The sequence below is a fragment of the Mobula birostris genome, chromosome 5, assembly GCF_030028105.1.
Source record: "Mobula birostris isolate sMobBir1 chromosome 5, sMobBir1.hap1, whole genome shotgun sequence".
In the NCBI taxonomy this organism is placed as follows: Eukaryota; Metazoa; Chordata; class Chondrichthyes; order Myliobatiformes; family Myliobatidae; genus Mobula; species Mobula birostris.
The window spans coordinates 21,382,042-21,402,830 of NC_092374.1; the positions used below are offsets into that span (position 1 = coordinate 21,382,042).

A 20,789-nucleotide genomic window follows, 5' to 3' on the forward strand; every position below is an offset into this window, starting at 1 on the left:
GGAGCTTGAGGAGAATTGGTATGTTGTCAGACAAATTTCTACACGTGTACTATGGGGAGCCTTCTAACCAGTTGCATCACTGTCTCATGTGGTGGGGCCACTGTACAGGATCTGAAAAAAGCTGCAGGAAGTTTTAAACTCAGCCAGCTCCACCATGGCCACTCCGCCCCCCCCCCCCCCCCGCCCCATCCAAGACACCCTCAAAGACTATGCCTCAAGAAGGTGACATCTATTGTTAAGGACTTCCATCACCCAGGAGATAACCTCTTATTGCTACCATCAAGGAAGAGATGCCGGAACCTGAAGACACACGCTCAGCATTTCAGAAATAGTTTCTTCCCTTCAGCCATCAGATTTCTGAATGGAGAATGAACTCAGGAACACTTCCCTAGTACTTTTCTCTCTTTTTGCAGTAATTTTTTTTATATATACTTATATTTTATATTTTAAATTTATATTTTATCAATATATATTTCTATCGCAAAACAACAAATTCACGACATAAGCCAGTGATATTAAATCTGATTCAATTCAATGTATGAAGAGCCTCATTAAATCATCTTGGCTGGAGCACAGACCATTACACATGTAAATCTTTATTTTAAACTCTTTATAAATTGCTTTGTCTGTAAATCCGATATACATTAAGTACAATCTGCTAGTGGAGCAGCATTGAGTGGGAGTTAAGGAACTGTCGAAATTTCATTTTGAAACTCTTCATTTTTCATCTCTCAATCCAGCAATCACCTTGGATTAGTACCTCATTACTGTCCTTGTAGTGACCTTCTTATAGTGACCATCTTGCTTCTCTAATCTCAAAGCTAATGCAAAGTTTTGAACCAAAATGTCAACAATTCCTTTTCTTCCACAGATGCTGCTCAACCCACTAAGTTCCTCCAGCTCCAGTCACTAACATCTGCAGTCTCTTGTATATACATTAAGCACATTGAATTTGTTAAAGAAAATTGTTGTTCTGACATTTTTCCAATAAGGTGATGGGGTTGGGGTGTGGACAATATTATTCAGAACAGATTTATTTTAATAACAATGGCACTATTTGGATTTTGAATATCTATTTCTAAACAGTAATTTCCCTAAACGGAATAGCCTGATGAGTTGGACCCAGGGCTCTCGAGATCAATCTATTGATGATACCATTGCCAAGAAAGAAGAAGAGGAATGGACATGTCCACTTTGCACTTTAGTAAATGCACCATCGTCCAAATCATGCGATGCCTGTTTGACGCAGAGGCTTGTCAGTAAGTACATGCTGTATTGTGGACTAAACCAATTTTAGTCATTATTATTGATTTAACTTCAGTAAAATTTATTTAATGTCTTACCATTCTGTGGCTTTTAGAGAGAGGATTTACTGCTAAGAATGTAACATTATTGGAAATTTCAAGTGAAGTTTCAATTATAGTTTTCATGCTGGATTTTATGTTGCACTATTTATTTGGAGAGTGAAGTATTAATGATTATCTGATAATGACAATTTCAATATTTCACCCATAATAGTTTGTAGAGATTATGATAGTCTTAACATTGGTTTCAGCGATTGTTTGGGGAGAAAAGATTTTTTTTAACGTAAAAATGACTTCTGTTATTACATTTTTATTGAGCAGGTGAGACTGAACTTTCAGTTTGCAGTGCTTCTTGCTACAACAATAAACAATCTGTTGGAGGAACTCTGGTTCGAGCAGCATCTGTGGGCATTGGGGGGGGGGACTGTTGACATTTCAAATAGAAACCTTGCATTGGACTGCTTGTTAAGCGGTCTACGGCAGCTAAATCAATTAAAATATTTTAAAATCTCCATAAGAAAATTAAAGTTTTACATCAAGTAGGAATAGTAAAATCTAGCTTCATTGCGGTTTTGCAAATTAATTATATTGAATAATATTAACTGTTTTCTACTTTTAGAGGCAGCATCACCTCAGAAGTCTGGTTTTGATACTAATCTCATAAAGTACCAATGTAATAGTTTTGGTAAACCCCTCATAGAATGGAAGCTCAAACGGAAAGCAGCATTTGGCACAACTACACTGGTTCTCACGTCACAAAGGAGTTCTCAAAAGAGTCCTACATTCAGTTTCTCTGCAGACAATGAAGTGAAAGAGAACCCACTATTAACAGATGGGGATCCTTCTTCTTCAGCCTTAGTTAAGAAGTGTCCTGCAAGTGCATTGAACTCTAACATTTTGATAAAAAGCCCCTTTAATAATTATGCCGATCAACCAACCAATAACTCAACGTTATTTAGTTACACCAACCAAAGTTTATTTTGTCACCCTCCTAAAAGACTGAAGAAGGACCATAGTTCTTTTGATTACAACACAAATACTGCAGTTTCTGTCTTCAGGTATGTCCATTATTCTAACTTTTGAAGTTAAACCTTATGTGCATGAAAGCATCTTAGCAATGTCAGTATTGAAGTTAATTGCTTTTTTTTAAAAAAAAATGGAATGGTATTTAGTATATTTGCAATTTTTGAAAGACAATCCCATCTTTCCTAATATAACTTATCGTCTTAAGCTCCTCTGAATGATGCGCTTGATGCATTATTACATTTATCACTTCACAACCCTATTTTTGGGGAATGCGAATCCATTTAATGTTCTTAGTCAGTGAACTGCTTAATTGACCTCTGAGTAGCTCTTAAAAATTTAAATAGCAAGCAATTTTTCTTCTATGGAAAATAAAGTTTGCACAAATTGTAATTGGTTTGTATTATACAAATAGATGTTGATGTAGTTCTAATTGTGGATTTAGTGTTTTACATGCTGGCATTCAGGTGACAGAATATTTAAAGAATTATTAGAACATGACAGTTTAAAAGATGATGAGTGAAGTAGTAGAATCAGAAACTAGGTAATGGGTGGTGGTGGTGGTGGTACAACAACACTGAAATCTTCATACCTAGCACATAATTAAGTTGGGAAAGAAATCTCAACGTACAAAGAATATTAGGTGCAGTATTACATCCAAAGAGGAGCAAGCCTGAAAGTTGGAAGCAGTTAGTAATTAAGCAAGTGAGAGCAAGTAAGCTTGAGTGAGTTTATGGAGAATATTTAAAAAAGAAACACAAAAGCATCTATTAATACTTGAGGAAAAAGATTAGTGAACTCCATTCCCATTAGGAGCAAGACAGATTATAATTTGAAATGAAGACATGGCAGAATGATTGAAAAGGTCAATAGAGACAAGCCTGACATTGAAGGATGATGAATGGTAGTGACATTATTAGTGAAGATTCTCGGGATTAGGATTTACAAAGGTTTGTACTTACAACTGGAAAAGAATGGGTATTAGGAATAGTTAAGCATGACTTTGTGTGGGGAAGTCATGTTTTACAAATTTGATTGAATTTCTTGAGGGATGACAAAGGTGATTGGTAAGAACAGGCCAATGAATATTGTCTACACAGATTTAAATGAAACTTTTGACAAGGTCTCTCATGGTAGGCTGATCCAAATATTACGGTACATGGATCCATTGGGACTTGATAGATTGGATTCAAAATTGATTTGGTGATAGAAAACAGGGCAATGGTAGAGGTATGTTATTCTAGGTGGAGTTCCCTGCTCAGTAGTCTTCCACAAAGAGCAGTGTTCAAAATATATTAACATTATTTGGAAATGTAGTTAGGCTGGTAGTGAGTTTGAGGAGGGCACAAAAATTGGTAGTTAGGAAGGTTGTCAAAAGATTCAGCAGGATATACACCTGTTGATAGTATGGGTAGAGAAATGGCAGATACTTCAATCTGGGGAAGTGTGTGGTGTTGAACTTTTATAGGTCAAATATAAGAAGAAATTAAACAGCAAACAGCAGGACCATAAGGTGCACTGGTGCAGAATGGATCTTGGGTGGAAGTGTATAATTCCCTGAAAATTGCAACATAAGCACATAGATAAAGATGATTTGCATAAAAGTCAGGAAGCTGCCTTTCAGCTGTGTAAAGCTCTGGTTAAGCTATGTTTGCAGTCTGGTTGCAGCTTTATGGGAAGGACATGGAGGCTCAGGAGAGGGTGCAGAAGAGATTCACCAGGATATTGTCTGAAATAGAATTGGCTACAAGGTTGGACAACCACATCTTTCCCTCCGCCCCACTGATCTCCCTCCTGGCACTTAACCTTGCAAGCAGAACAAGTGCAACACCTGGCCCTACACGTCCTACCTTTCTACCATTCAGGGCCCCAAACAGTCCTTCCAGGTGAGACGACACTTCACCTGTGAGTCCGTTGAGGTCGTCTATTGTACCTGGTGCTCCCAGTGTGGCCTCCTGTATATTTTGTGTATCGGTGAGATCTGATGTAATTGGGAGTCCGTCAGAAAAAGCAGGATCTCCCAGTGGCCATCAATTTTAATTCCACTTCCCATTCCAATTGTGACATGTTAGTCCACGGCCTCCTCTCCTGTTGCGATGAGACTACACTCAAGTTGGAGGAGCAACATTTTATAGTCCATCTGGACAGCCTCCAACCCAATGGCACGAACGTCGATTTCTCAAAACTTCTGGTAAAGGAACACCATCCCACACTCTCAATTCCCCATTCCCTTTTCCCTCTAACCTGCCCATCGCCTTCCTCTTTTTATTATGTCTCCCTCTTGGTGCGTCTCTTCCCTTTTTCTTCTATGGCCTTTTGTCCTCTTCTATTAGATTCCCCCTTCTCCAGCCCTGTATCTCTTTACTTCAGTCCTCCCTCCCAGTTTCACCTATCACCTTGTGTTTCTCCCTCCCCTCACTTCACCCTCGAACTCTGACTCCTCATCTCTTTTTCTCCAGTACTGCTGAAGGGTCTCAACCCAAATGTTAACTGTATTCTTTTCCATAGATGCTGCATAGCCGGCTGAGTTCCTCCAGCATTTTGTGTGTGTGTGTGCTTGGATTGTTTTCTCTCGAGTGTTGGAGACTGACTGACCTTGTGTAGAAGTACATAAAATTATAATGGGCAGATGTACAGTCTTTTAACAAGGGTGGAAATGGTCACAAACGTTAGGGTATAGTTTTAAGGTGAGAGGTAGAATGTTTAAAGGAGATTCATGAGGCAATTTTTCTTTACACAGTGTGAGGTGCTCTCGGAAAGTAGTAGAAACATTGTCTAAGATTGGAAATTTGCAGAATCCGTCAAGGAAAGCAATGGAGGCAAATTCTTTTAAATGCATTCAAGGAAGAGGTAGATATATTTCCTAATGCTAATGGGATATGGAGTGAAAACAACAACAGTGCTGATGTGAATGTTTGATCATGGTCATATTGTCTATTGGAGACGAGCGGATTAGCCTATTGTTTTCTATGCTAAGAGCAATTATTCTCAATTGTACTATTGTTATAGCAGTGTATTCAAATACACTTAAAATGGATTGTTCTGATAGGATTGTTGGATAGATGATCTTTTATGGTTGACTGACTGACATAAGTTTATTTTCACAATCTTGGAGTGTTCCAAGTATTTCACGGAATATGAAGTTAAATTAGTTCAAAATTTAAGCTGCTGTTGGTTAATTTGGGAAAGGTTTGCTTAACAGCTTCCATCATATAAATTTGCATTTGTAGGCACAGCTGATCATCTTTTTGTGTGGGCATCTGATATCATTGTGCAGAAATCAAAAAAGAATTTTGACCTGGATAATCTGGAGAAAAACGTATTGAACAAGTGTGAAATGTAGCGGATGGAAGGTTGATGTGGATGTGTTATGCATAATGTATCTGAGTTTGTGTTGATGGGTCAAGAAAACTTGATGGGTTTCAAAATATCAGGCAATCTATTGTCAATTAGTGGGATTTAGAAAGAGGATTGCTTACTAGGTCCATTGGCCACTGAGCCACTTGGTGTATAAAAATTGAGTTCCAGCTTTTGATTACTATGTTTTGATCTCTTGATATATGTAGTCATTGATTACTTATATGTTACTTTAAGTTCATATTTGAGGTTCTAATGGTGCAAGCTTTTTGCTATTTTTGTTATTGATTTACTAATCTAAAACAATAAAATTTCTACTCCTATAAATATGTAAGTCTACTTCACTTCAGAATCATTTGTAATCCAGGAACTTCTTGCTGCAAAATGGTGATTATCTCTTGCTCTTCAGTCCTACTGGCTGGTTGATATGCAGGCACTACAGTTCCTTAGGTCTAGCTTTATTTCATAGTTTTGATTAAAAAGTAAATTGATATTTAAAATATCTTCTGTTCCTAGGGACTCTAATAATGTCAATGGTGGTAATGGTCCTGCTTCAAGTCCTAAAATCCCATGTTGTCAAAAACACGGTCGTCCCTGTACAGTGAGAGTAGTCAGAAAAGAAGGTGACAACAAGGGGAGGCAATTCTATGCTTGCTCAATGGCTCAAGCTCAACAGTGTAACTACTTTCAGGTGCGTATACTTGTGCACTCCTAAGAAATCTAAATTACCTGCTATCATGAAAGTTGTGGCAGTTTAATCATTTGATAACCATAAATATACTGCTTATGCTATGGTGTGTGTTAAATCTGCATTCACTATTCACTTTTGCATTCATGTGCTCTTATCAAAAATGCTGAGTCAAATCCTCACACATATCTGGTGGGTTTTTTTTTTTTGCTGGTCTTGCTGTTGATAAGTTGAATGAAGGCCGAAGCGGTTTGCACAATAACAATAGCAAGACCTCCATTTTCAAAGTGTACTGAATGTCTTGTATTTCCAGATATGTATTCATTTTCAGTATTTGGTTGTTACCTGGAAGCCCAGAATTTATTGCCTATACCTAATTGTCCTTGACAAAGTGATAACAGACACACAAGAGACTGCAGATGCTGGAATCTGAAGGTTCATTACTTGCTCCAACAACTCATCCCTCACAATATCTGAGGACCTATACAGATTTTAATTTGAGGCAAAGATTCCCATGCACCTCCTCTAACATTCAGTGCTTCCAATGTGGTCTCTACTGCATCAGTGAGACCCAGTGTAGACTAGGCAACTGATTTTCAAAGCACCAGTGTTTTGTCTGTCACGAATATCTCAATCTCCCAGTTGCATGCCACTTCAACACTTCCCACTCCCACGTTGACCCATCTATCCTCCGCCTTTCCCACTGCAAGGGTGAGGCCAAACACAAGCTTAAAGAACAACACCTTGTCTTCTGCCTTGATAGTTAATAACCCAATATAATGTAGAATTTTCAAGTTAAACTTTCCTCCCTTTCTCACTTTCTACCCCATCTCTGATCTTTCCATTTTTCTTCCCTTTTCCACACCATGTACCACATCTTGTCGTGAGAGGCCCCTTGGGTAAGAGTGACCATAATATGGTGGAATTTTTCATTAAGATGGAGAGTGACATAGTTAATTCAGAAACAAAGGTTCTGAACTTAAAGAAGGGTGACTTTGAAGGTATGAGACATAAATTAGCTCAGATAGACTGGCAAATGACACCTAAAGGGTTGACGGTGGATATGCAATGGCAAGCATTTAAAGATCGTATGGATGAACTACAATTGTTCATTCCAGTTTGGCAAAAGAATAAATCAAGGAAGGTAGTGCACCCATGGCTGACAAGGGAAATTAGGGATAGTATCAATTCCAAACAAGAAGCATACAAATTAGCCAGAAAAAGTGGCTCACCTGAGGACTGGGAGAAATTCAGAGTCCAGCAGAGGACAAAGGGCTTAATTAGGAAAGGGAAAAAAGATTATGAGAGAAAAATGGCAGGGAACATAAAAACTGACTGTAAAAGCTTTTATAGATATGTGAAAAAAAAGAAGACTGGTTAAGACAAATGTAGGTTCCTTACAGACAGAAACAGGTGAATTGATTATGGGGAGCAAGGACATGGCAGACCAATTGAATAACTACTCTGGTACTGTCTTCACTAAGGAGGACATAAATAATCTTCCGGAAATAGTAGCGGACAGAGGGTCCAGTGAGATGGAGGAACTGAGGGAAGTACATGTTAGTAGGGAAGTGGTGTTAGGTAAATTGAAGGGATTAAAGGCAGATAAATCCCCAGGGCCAGATGGTCTGCATCCCAGAGTGCTTAAGGAAGTAGCCCAAGAAATAGTGGATGCATTAGTGATAATTTTTCAAAACTCTTTAGATTCTGGACTAGTTCCTGAGGATTGGAGGGTGGCTAATGTAACCCCACTTTTTAAAAAAGGAGGGAGAGAGAAACCGGAGAATTATAGACCGGTTAGCCTAACATCGGTGGTGGGGAAAATGCTAGAGTCAGTTATCAAAGATGTGATAACAGCACATTTGGAAAGCGGTGAAATCATCGGACAAAGTCAGCATGGATTTGTGAAAGGAAAATCATGTCTGACGAATCTCACAGATTTTTTTTGAGGATGTAACTAGTAGAGTGGATAGGGGAGAACCAGTGGATGTGGTATATTTGGATTTTCAAAAGGCTTTTGACAAGATCCCACACAGGAGATTAGTGTGCAAGCTTAAAGCATACGGTATTGGGGGTAAGGTATTGATGTGAATAGAGAATTTGTTGGCAGACAGGAAGCAAAGAGTGGGAATAAACGGGACCTTTTCAGAATGGCAGGCGGTGACTAGTGGGGTACTGCAAGTCTCAGTGCTGGGATCCCAGTTGTTTACAATATATATTAATGACTTAGATGAGGGAATTAAATGCAGCATCTCCAAGTTTGCGGATGACACGAAGCTGGGCGGCAGTGTTAGCTGTGAGGAGGATGCAGGGTGACTTGGATAGGTTAGGGGAGTGGGCAAATTCATGACAGATGCAATTTAATGTGGATAAATGTGAGGTTATCCACTTTGGTGGCAAAAACAGGAAAACAGATTATTATCTGAATGGTGGCCGATTAGGAAAAGTGCAGATGCAATGAGACCTGGGTCATTATACACCAGTCATTGAAAGTGGGCATGCAGGTACAGCAGGCGGTGAAAAAGGCGAATGGTATGCTGGCATTCATAGCAAGAGGATTCGAATACAGGAGCAGGGAGGTACTACTGCAGTTGCACAAGGCCTTGGTGAGACCACACCTGGAGTATTGTGTGCAGTTGTGTTCCCCTAATCTGAGGAAAGACATCCTTGCCATAGAGGGAGTACAAAGAAGATTCACCGTTATGCTGCCTGGCCTGCTGCATTGACTGTACCTCTTCCTAGAGATGCTGCCTGGCCTGCTGCGTTCACCAGCAACTTTGATGTGTGTCACCAGATTGATTCCTGGGATGGCAGGACTTTCATATGATGAAAGACTGGATCGACTGGGCTTACATTCTCTGGAACTTAGAAGATTGAGGGGGGGATCTTATTGAAACACATAAAATCCTAAAGGGATTGGAGAGGCTAGATGCAGGACGATTGTTCCCGATGTTGGGGAAGTCCAGAACGAAGGGTCACAGTTTGAGGATTAAGGAGAAGCCTTTTAGGACCGAGATTAGGAAAAACTTCTTCTCACAGAGAGTGATGAATCTGTGGAATTCTCTGCCACAGGAAACAGTTGAGGCCAGTTCATTGGCTATATTTAAGAGGGTGTTAGATATGGCCCTTGTGGTTAAAGGGATCAGGGGGTATGGAGGGAAGGCTGGTACAGGGTTCTGAGTTGGATGATCAGCCATGATCATACTGAATGGCGGTGCAGGCTTGAAGGGCCAAATGGCCTACTCCTGCACCTATTTTGTATGTTTCTATGTTTCTACCTGCCAGGTTCCCCATTACCCATTTTCATCCCCCTCCTCCTAGTTCCATCAATTTATTCCCCATACACTTCACCCACCTAATCGCCCCTTCGCCTCTCGACCTGGTTCCACCTCTTTTTTTTCCTTGCCTGCTTCCACCTAACTAACTGCCTGTCTCAACTCCACTGCACAGGGATCAGTAGACCATAAGACATGGGAGCAGAATTAGGCTATCTGGCCCATCAAGTCTGCTCTGCCATTCAATGATGGCTAATCCTTTGTTCTTCTCCTCAACCCTATTTCCTAGCCTTCTCTCCATAACCTTTGATGCCAGGTCCAATCAAGAACCTATCAGTCTTTGCCTTAAGTACATCTAATGACCTGGCCTCGAGATATACGTGGCAACAACTTCCACAAATTCACCGCCCTGTGGCTAAAGAAATTTCTGCACATCTCTGTTTTGAATGAATGCCCCTCTATCCTGAGGCTGTGCCCTCTTGTCCTAGATGCTCCCACCATGGGAAACATCCTTTCCGCATCTAGTCTGTCTAGGCCTTTCAACATTCGATAGGTTTCAATGAGATCTCCCCTCATCCTTCTAAATTTCAGCAAGTACAGTCCGACAGCCATCAAACGTTCCTCGTATGATAACTCTTTAATTCCTGGAATCATCCTTGTGACTCTCCTCTGGAGCCTCTCCAATGCCAGCACATCTCTTCTAAGCTGAGGAACCCCAAACTGTACACAATACTCAAGGTGAGGCCTCACCAGTGCCTTATAAAACCTCAGCATTACATCCTTGCTCTTGTATTCTAGACTTCTTGAAATGAATGCTAACATTGTATTTGCCTTCCACATCAGACTTTTGGATTTTTTTTTTGCCATTTAGAAAACAGTCCGCACATTTATTTCTACTACCAAAGTACGTGACCATGCATTTTCCAGCATTATATTTCATTTGCCACTTTCTTGCCCTTTCTCCCGATCTGTCTAACTCCTTCTGCGTCCTACCTGTTTCCTGAACACTACCTGCCCTTCCATCAATCTCTGTATCATCTGCAAACTTGGCAACAAGGCCATCTATTTCATCTAAATTACTTATGTACAGCACGAAAGGAAATGGTCCCAACACTGACCCCTGCAGAACATCACTAGTCACTGGCAGCCAACCAGCAAGGATCCCTTTATTCCTACTTGCTGTCTTCTTCCAATCAGCCAATGTTCTGACCATATTTGTAACTTTCCTGTAACACCACGGGAACTTGGTAAGCAGCCTCAAGTGTGCCACCTTGTCAAAGGCCTTCTGAAAGTCCAAATATACAATATCCATATCCTACTTGTAATCTCCCCAAAGAAATTCAACAGGTTCATCAGGTAGGATTTTCCCTTAAGGAAACCATGCTGACTTTGTCCTGTCTTGTCCTGTGTCACTAAGTATTCCATCACCTCATCCTTAACAATTGACTCTAACATCTTCCCAACCACTGAGGTCAGGCTAACTTGTCTATAATTTCCTTTCTGCTGCCTTCCTCCTCTCTTAGTGGAGTGACACTTGCCTATCAGTAGGTGATAGGTATACCAAGAAGGGATAAAGGTTGATAGCGGAAGGAATCACATAGAGAAAGGGTGATTCCTTCTGCTATCATCCTTTATCCCTCCTTGGTATACCTAGCACCAACAGATCCCTGTCTCAGCTGTACCTGTGTCCTCTATATTTTGGCTATCTTCATTCTCCACGTTTAGTCTTTATGCAAGGTCTTAGCCTAGAACTTCAACTTCCCAGATAGAGGCAATCACACGTGCCTCACCTCTGAAATTCAGCTCTTTGATACGTATTTGAACCGAGGCTGTGAATAGATCTGGACTTGAGTGATCCTGGCAAAATTCACACTAGCCATCAGTGATTAAATCAAGGGTGAGTTAGATGTCACTGCTAATAATGGAATCCATCATGTTGCTAATTGGGCAATAATTAGCTGGACTGAAATTTGTCCTGTTTCTGGTGAGTGGACATACCTGGGCAATGTTGAACTTTGGTAGATGCCAAGGCTGAAGCTGCATAGCTTTGATTGGAGGTCTATTTAGTTCTGGAGCATAGAACTTCACCAAAACTACTGGGATGTTTTTGGGTCCTGTGGCTTTTGACTTGTCCAGTGTTTTTTAGCCTTTTCTTATTGCCTGTGGAATAAATCAAATTAGCTGAAGACTGGCTTACGTGATGAGGGGTTATCTGGAAGTAGGAGATAGATCATCTATTGACAATCTTTGGCTGTACATCAGGCTTTACTTGTATGACCACTAAGGACTGTAGATCTTCTCTGCAGGCCATTAATGAAACAAAGTAGGCTGGTTAATTAATTTTCAAGTTCGCAGTTCCACTAAGACACGTACTGCAGAGGTTACCAAGAAGATTCCAGAAATTAATGTGCATCTCATTAGTGAACAACTGTTGAACTGATCATCTGTCTTTGGGGTTATATTGTAACAGTAAAATACAGTACTGATGCTCTTGAATTCTACTGGATACCAGTTTCTGCAAAAGTTCTTAGATAATCAAGAAAACAAAAAGATTTTTGGGCTGGAAAATCAACATGATCCCTCCTTTAGTTGAACTATCTACATACTGATTTAACCCTCCTGGATGCACCTAACAAAATCTTCTTGAATTGATAATGGAATAAAGCACAAGTCCAGTCTGCCCAGCTGATTGACCTTTAATTGGGAAAACATTTCAGGCACAGTGACCACAACTCCTTAAATTGGAGGAATTTAATGTGGGGGGTTATATGGGAGGCAGGGTTTAAGGGTGGGCACAACATTGTGGGTCAAAGGGCCTGTACTGTGCTGTACTATTCTATGTTAACTTTTAAGATGCCTGTTTATAAGTATGGATCTTGTGGGAGAGTATTAGTGGGGCAAATTATGAGAGTGTTGGGCTGGAAACTGGAGAGTTAATTGGGAACCTCTTTTTCTGGGGAATTTCACATCTGACGAAGTTTTTTTTTAAAGACCAAATATGCAGAGTACAGAATGGGTACGTATGTTCCAGTAAAAAGGAAGGACAAGAATGAGAAAGTAAAGGAACTTTGAATGATAAGTGAGGGGGTAAATTTAGTCAGGAGGAAAAAGGAAGTGTCTATGATGTTTAGGAAGCTACGGTCAAAGAGCCATTGAGGATTATAAAGAAACTAGAAAAGAAATCTAGAAGGGAATTAGGAGAGCCTGCAGGGACAATGAAAGATTAAAAAGAATCATTGGTAGGTAGCTAATGTTCCATTATTCAAGAAGAAAAATGGGTATACTCCATAAACAATAGACAGTGGCAGGCCACTCAACAGGATTCTTAGGAATAGGATTTATGATCGTTTGTTAAACCATGGCCTAATTAGGAACAGTCTGTGTTTTTTGTTTGGGGGAAATTTGTTTATTGAGGTTACAAAGGTCATTAGTGAAGGTGGAGCTGTGGATCCCTCATATTAGCCTCATGCAGAAGATTAAGATGCATGGGTCCATAGTGACTTGAGCATAGGAAACAGAGGGTAGTAGTTGAAACTTGTTCTGGCTGGAGGTCTGTGACTAGTGGTGGATCTGTACTGTGACCTCCGCTGTTTGTGATATATGAAAATAACTTGGATGAAAATATTATTTTCAGTAAGTCTGTGAGTCAGTAAATTTGCAGACAATGCAAAGATTAGTGGCATTGTGGATGGATTACAAGATTAGAGGGCATATGCTTTGAGAGAAGTTGGATAAACTTAGGTTATTTTCTCTGAAATTGCAGAGGCTGAGGGGAAACCTGCAGATTTTTTTTTATAAGATTATGGGAATATGTGGATAGACTTTATCCCAGGATTAAAATGTCTAATACTAGAGGGCAAGTATTTAAGGTGAGAGGGGTTAAGTTCAAAGAGGATATGCAAGGGCAAGTTTTATACACAGGTGGGTGTTGGACTGTGGTGCAGAGGTGGTAGTCCTAGAAGACATGATAAAGGCATTTAAAAGGGTTTTAGTTAGACACATGAATATGTAAAAAAGTAGAGAGGTATGGACATTATGTAGGCAGAAAGGATTAGTTTAGTTAGCCATTTAATAGAATCCGCTAAACATCTGTTCGTGTGCTGTTCTATATTCTGAAGTCTAATCATTCAAATAACAATGTAACTATAAAATGCCAACAATTTCTAAATTGCCAGTTTTGTTTCATTATAGTAAAGTAGTCCAATCTATTTATTTTAAACAAGATCACATATTGAAGAGAATTATGTGCATCTGTGTTTATTGTAAATTAAGCTTTGTCATTGTGTAGCACTACACCAAATGATCTGAAGAGGGCACTTCAGTACTGTTCAAAAATTTGAGGTACCCAACACCACCAAATCAAACCTCCAGCAGCTCCTTTGCAAGTATGATTTTTCTGCACAGTTTATGTTAAACATCAGCTGTACTTTGAATATTTGAATAGTTCAAAATGATATTGAAATTATAATAATTGCTTTTTTTAACTTGTTAATAAATTTCACTTCATAATGGATTGGAGTATATTGTTTAGAGCAGTATTTGACTGTAATTGGATTTGTTCAGCTCAGTACACAATATAACAGACTGGTAAATCTAAAGATTGTTAATAAGCTGAGGACATTAACTAAAATTATGTAGTGAACAACACTTGTATATCAAAAAGTAATAAATTAAATGTCTATAATGGCCATATAACTTTTTTCCAAGATGTTAAATTGGAAGTTCAACTATGGGGAAAGTGTTTTTTTTAAGAGAAAAGTTTTCATTTAAGCTGTTTCAAAAAGATCATGGGACAAGTTTAATAAAAAATGTCCATGAGCAAGTTCTGAAAGCATTTGCCTTGTAGTGGCAAATATGCTATTAGCACCTTATGCTTATTTTGCAATTGTAATTGAATAAAATATTCAAATTGGTGTCATCAGAACATTAAAATATGACATGCAGTCATAAAAATGGATTCTGAAATACAGGTAGGTCCAGGATGACGTAAGGATTACTCTCTTAAGAATGTCAATTAGTTGATTTTAACCTGTCAAAGATTTTTTTTCTGTACCTATTTTGCATATACTTCATATAAATATTGTGTGTGGCGCATGGTCAAGTGGTTAGGGCGTTGGGCTCACAATCTGAAGGTCGTGGGTTCGAGTCTCGGCCAAGGCAGCGTGTTGTGTATTTGAGTAAGGCACTTAACCACACACTGCTCCAGTCCACCCAGCTGAAAATGGATACTAGCAAATGCTGGGGGTTAACCTCGCGATAGACTGGAGTCCTATCCCGGAGGGAGTCTCGTACTCTCAGTTGCTTCACGCCATAGAAACTGGCATAAGCACCAGCCTGATGGGCTACAAGGCTCGGGACAGACTTTAACTCATCTAAATATTTCATTGAATATTCACCCTCGTGCTACCTATTAATAAAATTATTGGAATATACACTTTATCTAGTTGTTATATCACAAAACATTTATCATTTATTGCTATCTTGAAATTTTAAGTTTCTGGGAACATTTGTGTAAAGTTTGATTTTGGGTAATTCAGGGAGGCCCTAGCGATACTTTGCTGAGTGAGGTTTCTCAGGGACAAGCAGAGTAATTTAGTGATCTTAAGACAAAAGGTGATGAAGGCTTCTCTGTAATGAAGCAATGAGAAGTGATGTTCGGGGGTCCAAACTGGAAAATAGCTGAGATGTCAAAGGATTATAAAAGATTACGTCAAATACTACACCTTTTTCCCCAGAATGGCAATGGCTAATAGGAGAAGGCATACTTTTAAGGTGAATGGAGAAAAGTATAGAGGTGATATCAGAAGTAAGTTTTCTTACACAGTGGTAAGTGCATAGAATGCACTACTGTGGGGGAGGGGCCTGCAGATGTAGATACCTTAGGGACATTTAAGAATCTCTTAGATAGGCACATGGATTAAAGAAAAATGGAGGGCTATTCAGAAGATGTATAGATCGGGTGGCTAGCCTTCATATACTTTTCAATCAGCTGATTGGACACCAACTATTTGAAGGATACACCACAATCAACAATGCACTGACAATGTCTTGTCACGTAGTGATGGAATGTTTGTATATAAATTGCCAAGATTGGAGAGCAACTCAACCCCAACCATGGAGGGCTATGTGGATTAGATTAATCTTGGTATAGGTTTTTTAAAAAAAGACAGCACAACATTGTGGGCCAAAGGGTCTGTACTATGCTGTACTGTTCTATTAATTTGAAGGAACAGTCATGGAAGGATTTGCAATAATAAAAAATGAGCAATTTATAGTGAGATGTGTTTTTAAAATGGGTGATGGATACTAGATAAACAAGCAAACAAACTTGCTTGTCTCTGTGGTGATAATAAGCATTATAGATGCCTTGATGCTGCTGGCTTTGACCTATAGTAGCTTTTTTCCATGGCAAAGGATTTGCCATTCTTGCTACCCTGCCTCAACAATTTTTGTAGCAGTAACTAGAATTTCAGCAAGCACTCTTGTAAACTCATTTCACAACTTTCAGAACAATACGTTTAGAAATTGTTGTAAGTTTCAAATTTATTGTAAATGCTGATGTGCTTCAGAAGCCAATGAATACAACTGTGCTTTTCTTTCTCCCCTAGTGGGCTGACTTGCATTTTCCAATCTGTAACCATGGAAGGCGATGTATCATGAGGACCGTACTGAAACTTGGTCCTAATAATGGACGCAACTTTTACGTGTGTTCACAAAGCATGGACAAACAGTGTAATTTCTTTCAATGGGCAGACGGTGGACCAGGTACTAAGATCACTCCAGGCTACTGAAACTTAAGTTGCTGAGTACAAGACTTAACTTGGTCATAATGGTGAAGAGACTTTAGAAATTGGCATCACAAAGCCAAAAGCTGCATTGACAGTTGATGATTGCCATCTGTGGTTATGTTCAATCCACACAGATGTATATTTGATACAAATGTTTTATTTTGTATATCATCCATGGTTTTATGAAATTTATTGATTCAGTATATGGAAAGAATTTCACAAAGCCACGTTTTCTTTTTTATCATTGTTGTATTGTTTCAGTACCTTTTGTCCCTGATTCTTTGTCAATCTATTGCAAGTAGCTATTAATAAATTTAAAAATCAGTTTTAAATTTCTGACATTACTAGCTTTCTTTATAATACATTTAAGTATAAATGGTTACTCTATGTACTTTCTGTATATTATTATAAATTTTACCCTGCACCTCTGATTTCATTTTCTTTAGAGTTGTAACAATTGAACTCCAGTCTGATCTGTCCAATTAATATCCTATTTCCACTTGCTCATCACAAATTAGAATTGTTTGGGACTAGCTGTGTACTTGAAGCTATAGTCCCAAGAGAGGACTTTCATGGATTTGGTGTGGGTTGATTTCTGATGAGCACTGAAGATAGCTATGGGAATACTACTACTGCCAGATCCCCTTCCAAAATACACATCATTCTAGCTTGGGAATATTTCAGTAGACTTTTACCTAGAACCCCCTGCCCCGCTACTACTACAGCATTGTAGGAGTTCCTTCCTTCACCAGAGAGCTGCAGTGTTTTACCAATTAGGAGAAGGCAATAAATACAGTCCCTGCCAGTGACACCCAGATGAATATGAACTTTCAAAAGTTGTTGGCTAATCTATAGAGTACTAAAACAATGCTTTACAACTGCATTGTTCAGCGGCTTCATCAATTGCCTCCCTCCATTACAGCTGAAGCAGACAGATGCATGCTAAGAAGGCAGTTTCGGTGGTGCAACTCAATGAGGATGATGATAATTAGAGGTTAAACAATAATTAGCAAGTAACAGTATTCCCACAAGCTTGCCAGGAAAGGATAAACTCCAACAAGTGAGATACTAATCAAAGTTGTCAGCACAATCCCCATTGTCCCCTACTCATGTGACATTAACCCTAACCCAAGGGTCCCAGTTGGTCAGAAACTAGCCACATTGATACTTTTGCTTAGATATCAGGTTATATAATGCTGTTTATAACTGAAAATATTCTTGCCACAAAATGAAACACCATAACAATCATTCTTTTAATGCCAGAAGTTTAAAACTCACTTCTTGGGATGAGTCAAGAGTGCAGGTGATATAATTCCCACAAAGGCACAATATCTTCATTAAAATGAATCTGGGGATCCTAATTTACTGAGAAGTAAGGACATCAGGAAGATGATGGCACTAAGCATGCTTATATACCACCTTGTGCTTCTGTGTTGCAGTTTTACCATGTGATGAACAACAAATACAACATGCAATGGACACAAAATTCATAAATGGTTCTAAAGTCTTGAAGTTTAGCCCGCAAGTACTTAGTGCACGCAGAACTCTGTAGGAACGCTAGCAGAATTTTTGATTTATTCACAAGATGATTTGAGTTTCACAAGTTGTAGAATTCTTTAGAAAATGACGAATGGATGACAGCAACTTTAAATGCAGTTCACTATCTTTTCTGAAGCTGTTGAGGGATTGTAAATCATAAAATGAAACTGATCTAATTTTGAAGATTTGCTGCATGCAACACCTAAAAGAAAGAACAACAATTTCAGAAAAACTCATTTGCAAATAATTTAGTGCAGGGGTTGGCAACCTTTTTGCCTCTGTGGGCCGGATCATGTATTAATGAGCGGACAGTGGGCCAGATAAATGCCATTTTAAAAAAAACTTGAAATATGGGAATTATCCATTTAAATACATCTAGTTATGTTTTGCCTCAAATTAATGAATAACGCATGCTAGAAAATCATTTGTGCTCAAGGTTGCCTACCCCCGATTTAGTGCATCTGAACGAGGCTTGAATCACTCTTCTAAAAAAAAATGTCAAATGATCTTGAATGGTATATATTTCTAAATTAATAGAATGAACTGCTCTCGGTTTTGCATCACACGAGAAGTAAAATCATGAAACAAAATATCCAGCAGGTCAATCAGTATCAATAGGAAGGAGAGAAGCCGAGTTATTGTTTCAGATCAATGATCTTTCTTCAGTGTTAATGACTCCAAAGTTTCCATCTAGGGATGTACATAGTGTACATATATACACTCTCTCAATGTTTTTAATGTTCCTTTTCATTACCTTTTGAAATTTCACAAGATGATACTAAGCTTTCACCAATAATAGTGGTCCCAAATTCAAAGAAGCATTCACCTTGTAGGTGATTGATGAACCTATTGGGTCACATTTTGATAGCCCATATTTTTGCTTACATTCTTAGTTCAGCCTTTATCTGTGGTATGCAGCTACTGTTGGGTTAGGTTTTAAATAACTCAAGATAATTAGCTGCAAAGGAGATACAAAAATCCTGCTTAAACTAATATTGTGGCTTAAATTTAAGTATGTTCTTGCTGTCTGATCTCCAAGTGTTACCAACCAATTTTCAATGTAAATACTGGTGAAAACTACTTAATTATTGTATTATATTTCACTGTGTAATAATAGATTCATGTATTTACGATTAGCCAGTAGACAAATTACTGAACACATTATTCAGAAATGGGTTGTCACAGTGCTTTAATAAAACACCAAAGTGCTTCACAGTAGAATTCCTAAATAAACTTTGACACTAAGCCACATACAAGAAAATGGGCCAGCTGTTACTGGAATATATTGGCAGTTCAGAGTCAAACTAGGTTTCCCACATGAACACTGGTCCAGAACATGGTGGCCTCAGACTAGGACTAAAGACCTTATTGTATCAGATTGGACCCTACACGAGAATACAAACAAATTGCAAACTTGCTTTTATAAGCCATATCTGGGTACAAATGATTTGAATTTTTATAGATGTCCATTCTTTTATTTTGTCAAGTACACAAAAAAATTGCTCAATCTAATAACTGTACCTCCACAATATTGTAATGAATGGCACCAAAGGCATATAAGACTGATACAAAAGAAAAGTCAGTGTCTAGATGGAAGGGAGAGAATTCCTGCCATTCATAGGAACAGACATATATTGAACAGGACGGATTTGAATGCAGGAACAGATCACTCATGGTTATTTAATTCCTACATGGCTTTAGCATTTCTTCAAAATACAACAATTTCAGATTAACACTATTTCAAAGACTTACCATAATCCCCTTTTGCATTGGCACAAATGAATGCCCCAAAAAATTTTGGGTAATGCTTTTGGATTCTTCTAATAACTCTCTGGCAAGCCGTGGTTGGGTCTATCCCCATTCTCATATATTCAACTGCCTGGTAGCTTATTTGTAGGGCAAAGAAAAATAATCAAATTAAGATCGAGTGAAAGTAGGAAGAAGCCATGAAAGTATTTTCAAACACTGATTGTTTTTCCCCCCAGAACAAGCTTACCAAGTTTATTTCCTGCAAAGTCAGCAGCATTTAGTATAACTAAAGACGTATTAGTTAATTGAACATAATAAAAACATCACTCCAAATGTTTGGCCTTTGGCGGTGGTGTACTGCAGAAAGATCTACTGGAGATTTGGACCTTGTAGAAACCAATATCTGCTGACGTTAACTGAGGTTTTATAATATTTAATCAAATAACTCAATCTCTATTAATGCCATTGCCTGTCAAAGGGTGAGATACAATTCATAAATACTGTATACCCAAAAAACTTAAATTCTGTTCGCTCTGCTTCTTTCATTCCAGAACAAACATTTTTGTATTTTTTTGTTCTAAGCCTAGACTTTCAATCCCAACTTTTTCAATGTTGAAGTCAACATTTTGCTATTTTTTTCCCCCAAGGAATTTCAAAATAAAATTGTTTGACTTCCTCACTGATTGGTGCAGTTCTACCTTCTTCCCTATAACCTCAACGAGCACCTCAAGCCCAAAATCTATTTACAAACAATTGAGTATCTTGGCTCCTTTAAGAGTTCCTGCTCTTTAACTACCATTTAAATAAGGTACCTGTCAAATAAGGAAAGGTTCAGTTCCAGCTCTGATGCACTCATCATCTAGACTAAAAGGAAGGTGATCAGCCAATGGAAGTAAAAGGCATGAGTTTTTTTTAAACTGACAGGTGGGCAAGAGGACCTGCATTTTGGCATATGTACTTGAGGAAGTCTATTGAGACCTCAGGGTACTTTAAATAAGTGTTATGCTATAATATTTAGAACCTAAACATGCATTTGATTCAATATATTTATGTAATTTATCAAGGA

The 20,789-nt window shown here is 38.6% G+C and overlaps 2 protein-coding genes across 3 annotated transcripts in view; one reads left to right on the forward strand and one right to left on the reverse strand.

Annotated features, from left to right (window-relative positions):
- The window catches only part of neil3 (nei-like DNA glycosylase 3), a 38,390-nt gene extending 21,633 nt beyond the window's left edge, over positions 1–16,757 (forward strand). For both annotated transcript variants that reach the window (XM_072257688.1, XM_072257689.1), the window contains exons 7-10: positions 1,087–1,259; positions 1,924–2,362; positions 6,201–6,375; positions 16,256–16,757. In XM_072257688.1, coding sequence (XP_072113789.1) covers positions 1,087–1,259; positions 1,924–2,362; positions 6,201–6,375; positions 16,256–16,438 — 970 coding nt within the window. In that variant the 3' untranslated portion in view covers positions 16,439–16,757. The remainder of the gene's footprint in view (positions 1–1,086; positions 1,260–1,923; positions 2,363–6,200; positions 6,376–16,255) is intronic.
- Positions 16,173–20,789, reverse strand: part of LOC140197571 (N(4)-(beta-N-acetylglucosaminyl)-L-asparaginase-like) — a 35,290-nt gene continuing 30,673 nt past the window's right edge. The window contains exons 8-9 of the mRNA XM_072257691.1: positions 19,727–19,860; positions 16,173–18,176 (exon numbers count right to left, since the gene is read on the reverse strand). Coding sequence (XP_072113792.1) covers positions 18,082–18,176; positions 19,727–19,860 — 229 coding nt within the window. The 3' untranslated portion in view covers positions 16,173–18,081. The remainder of the gene's footprint in view (positions 18,177–19,726; positions 19,861–20,789) is intronic.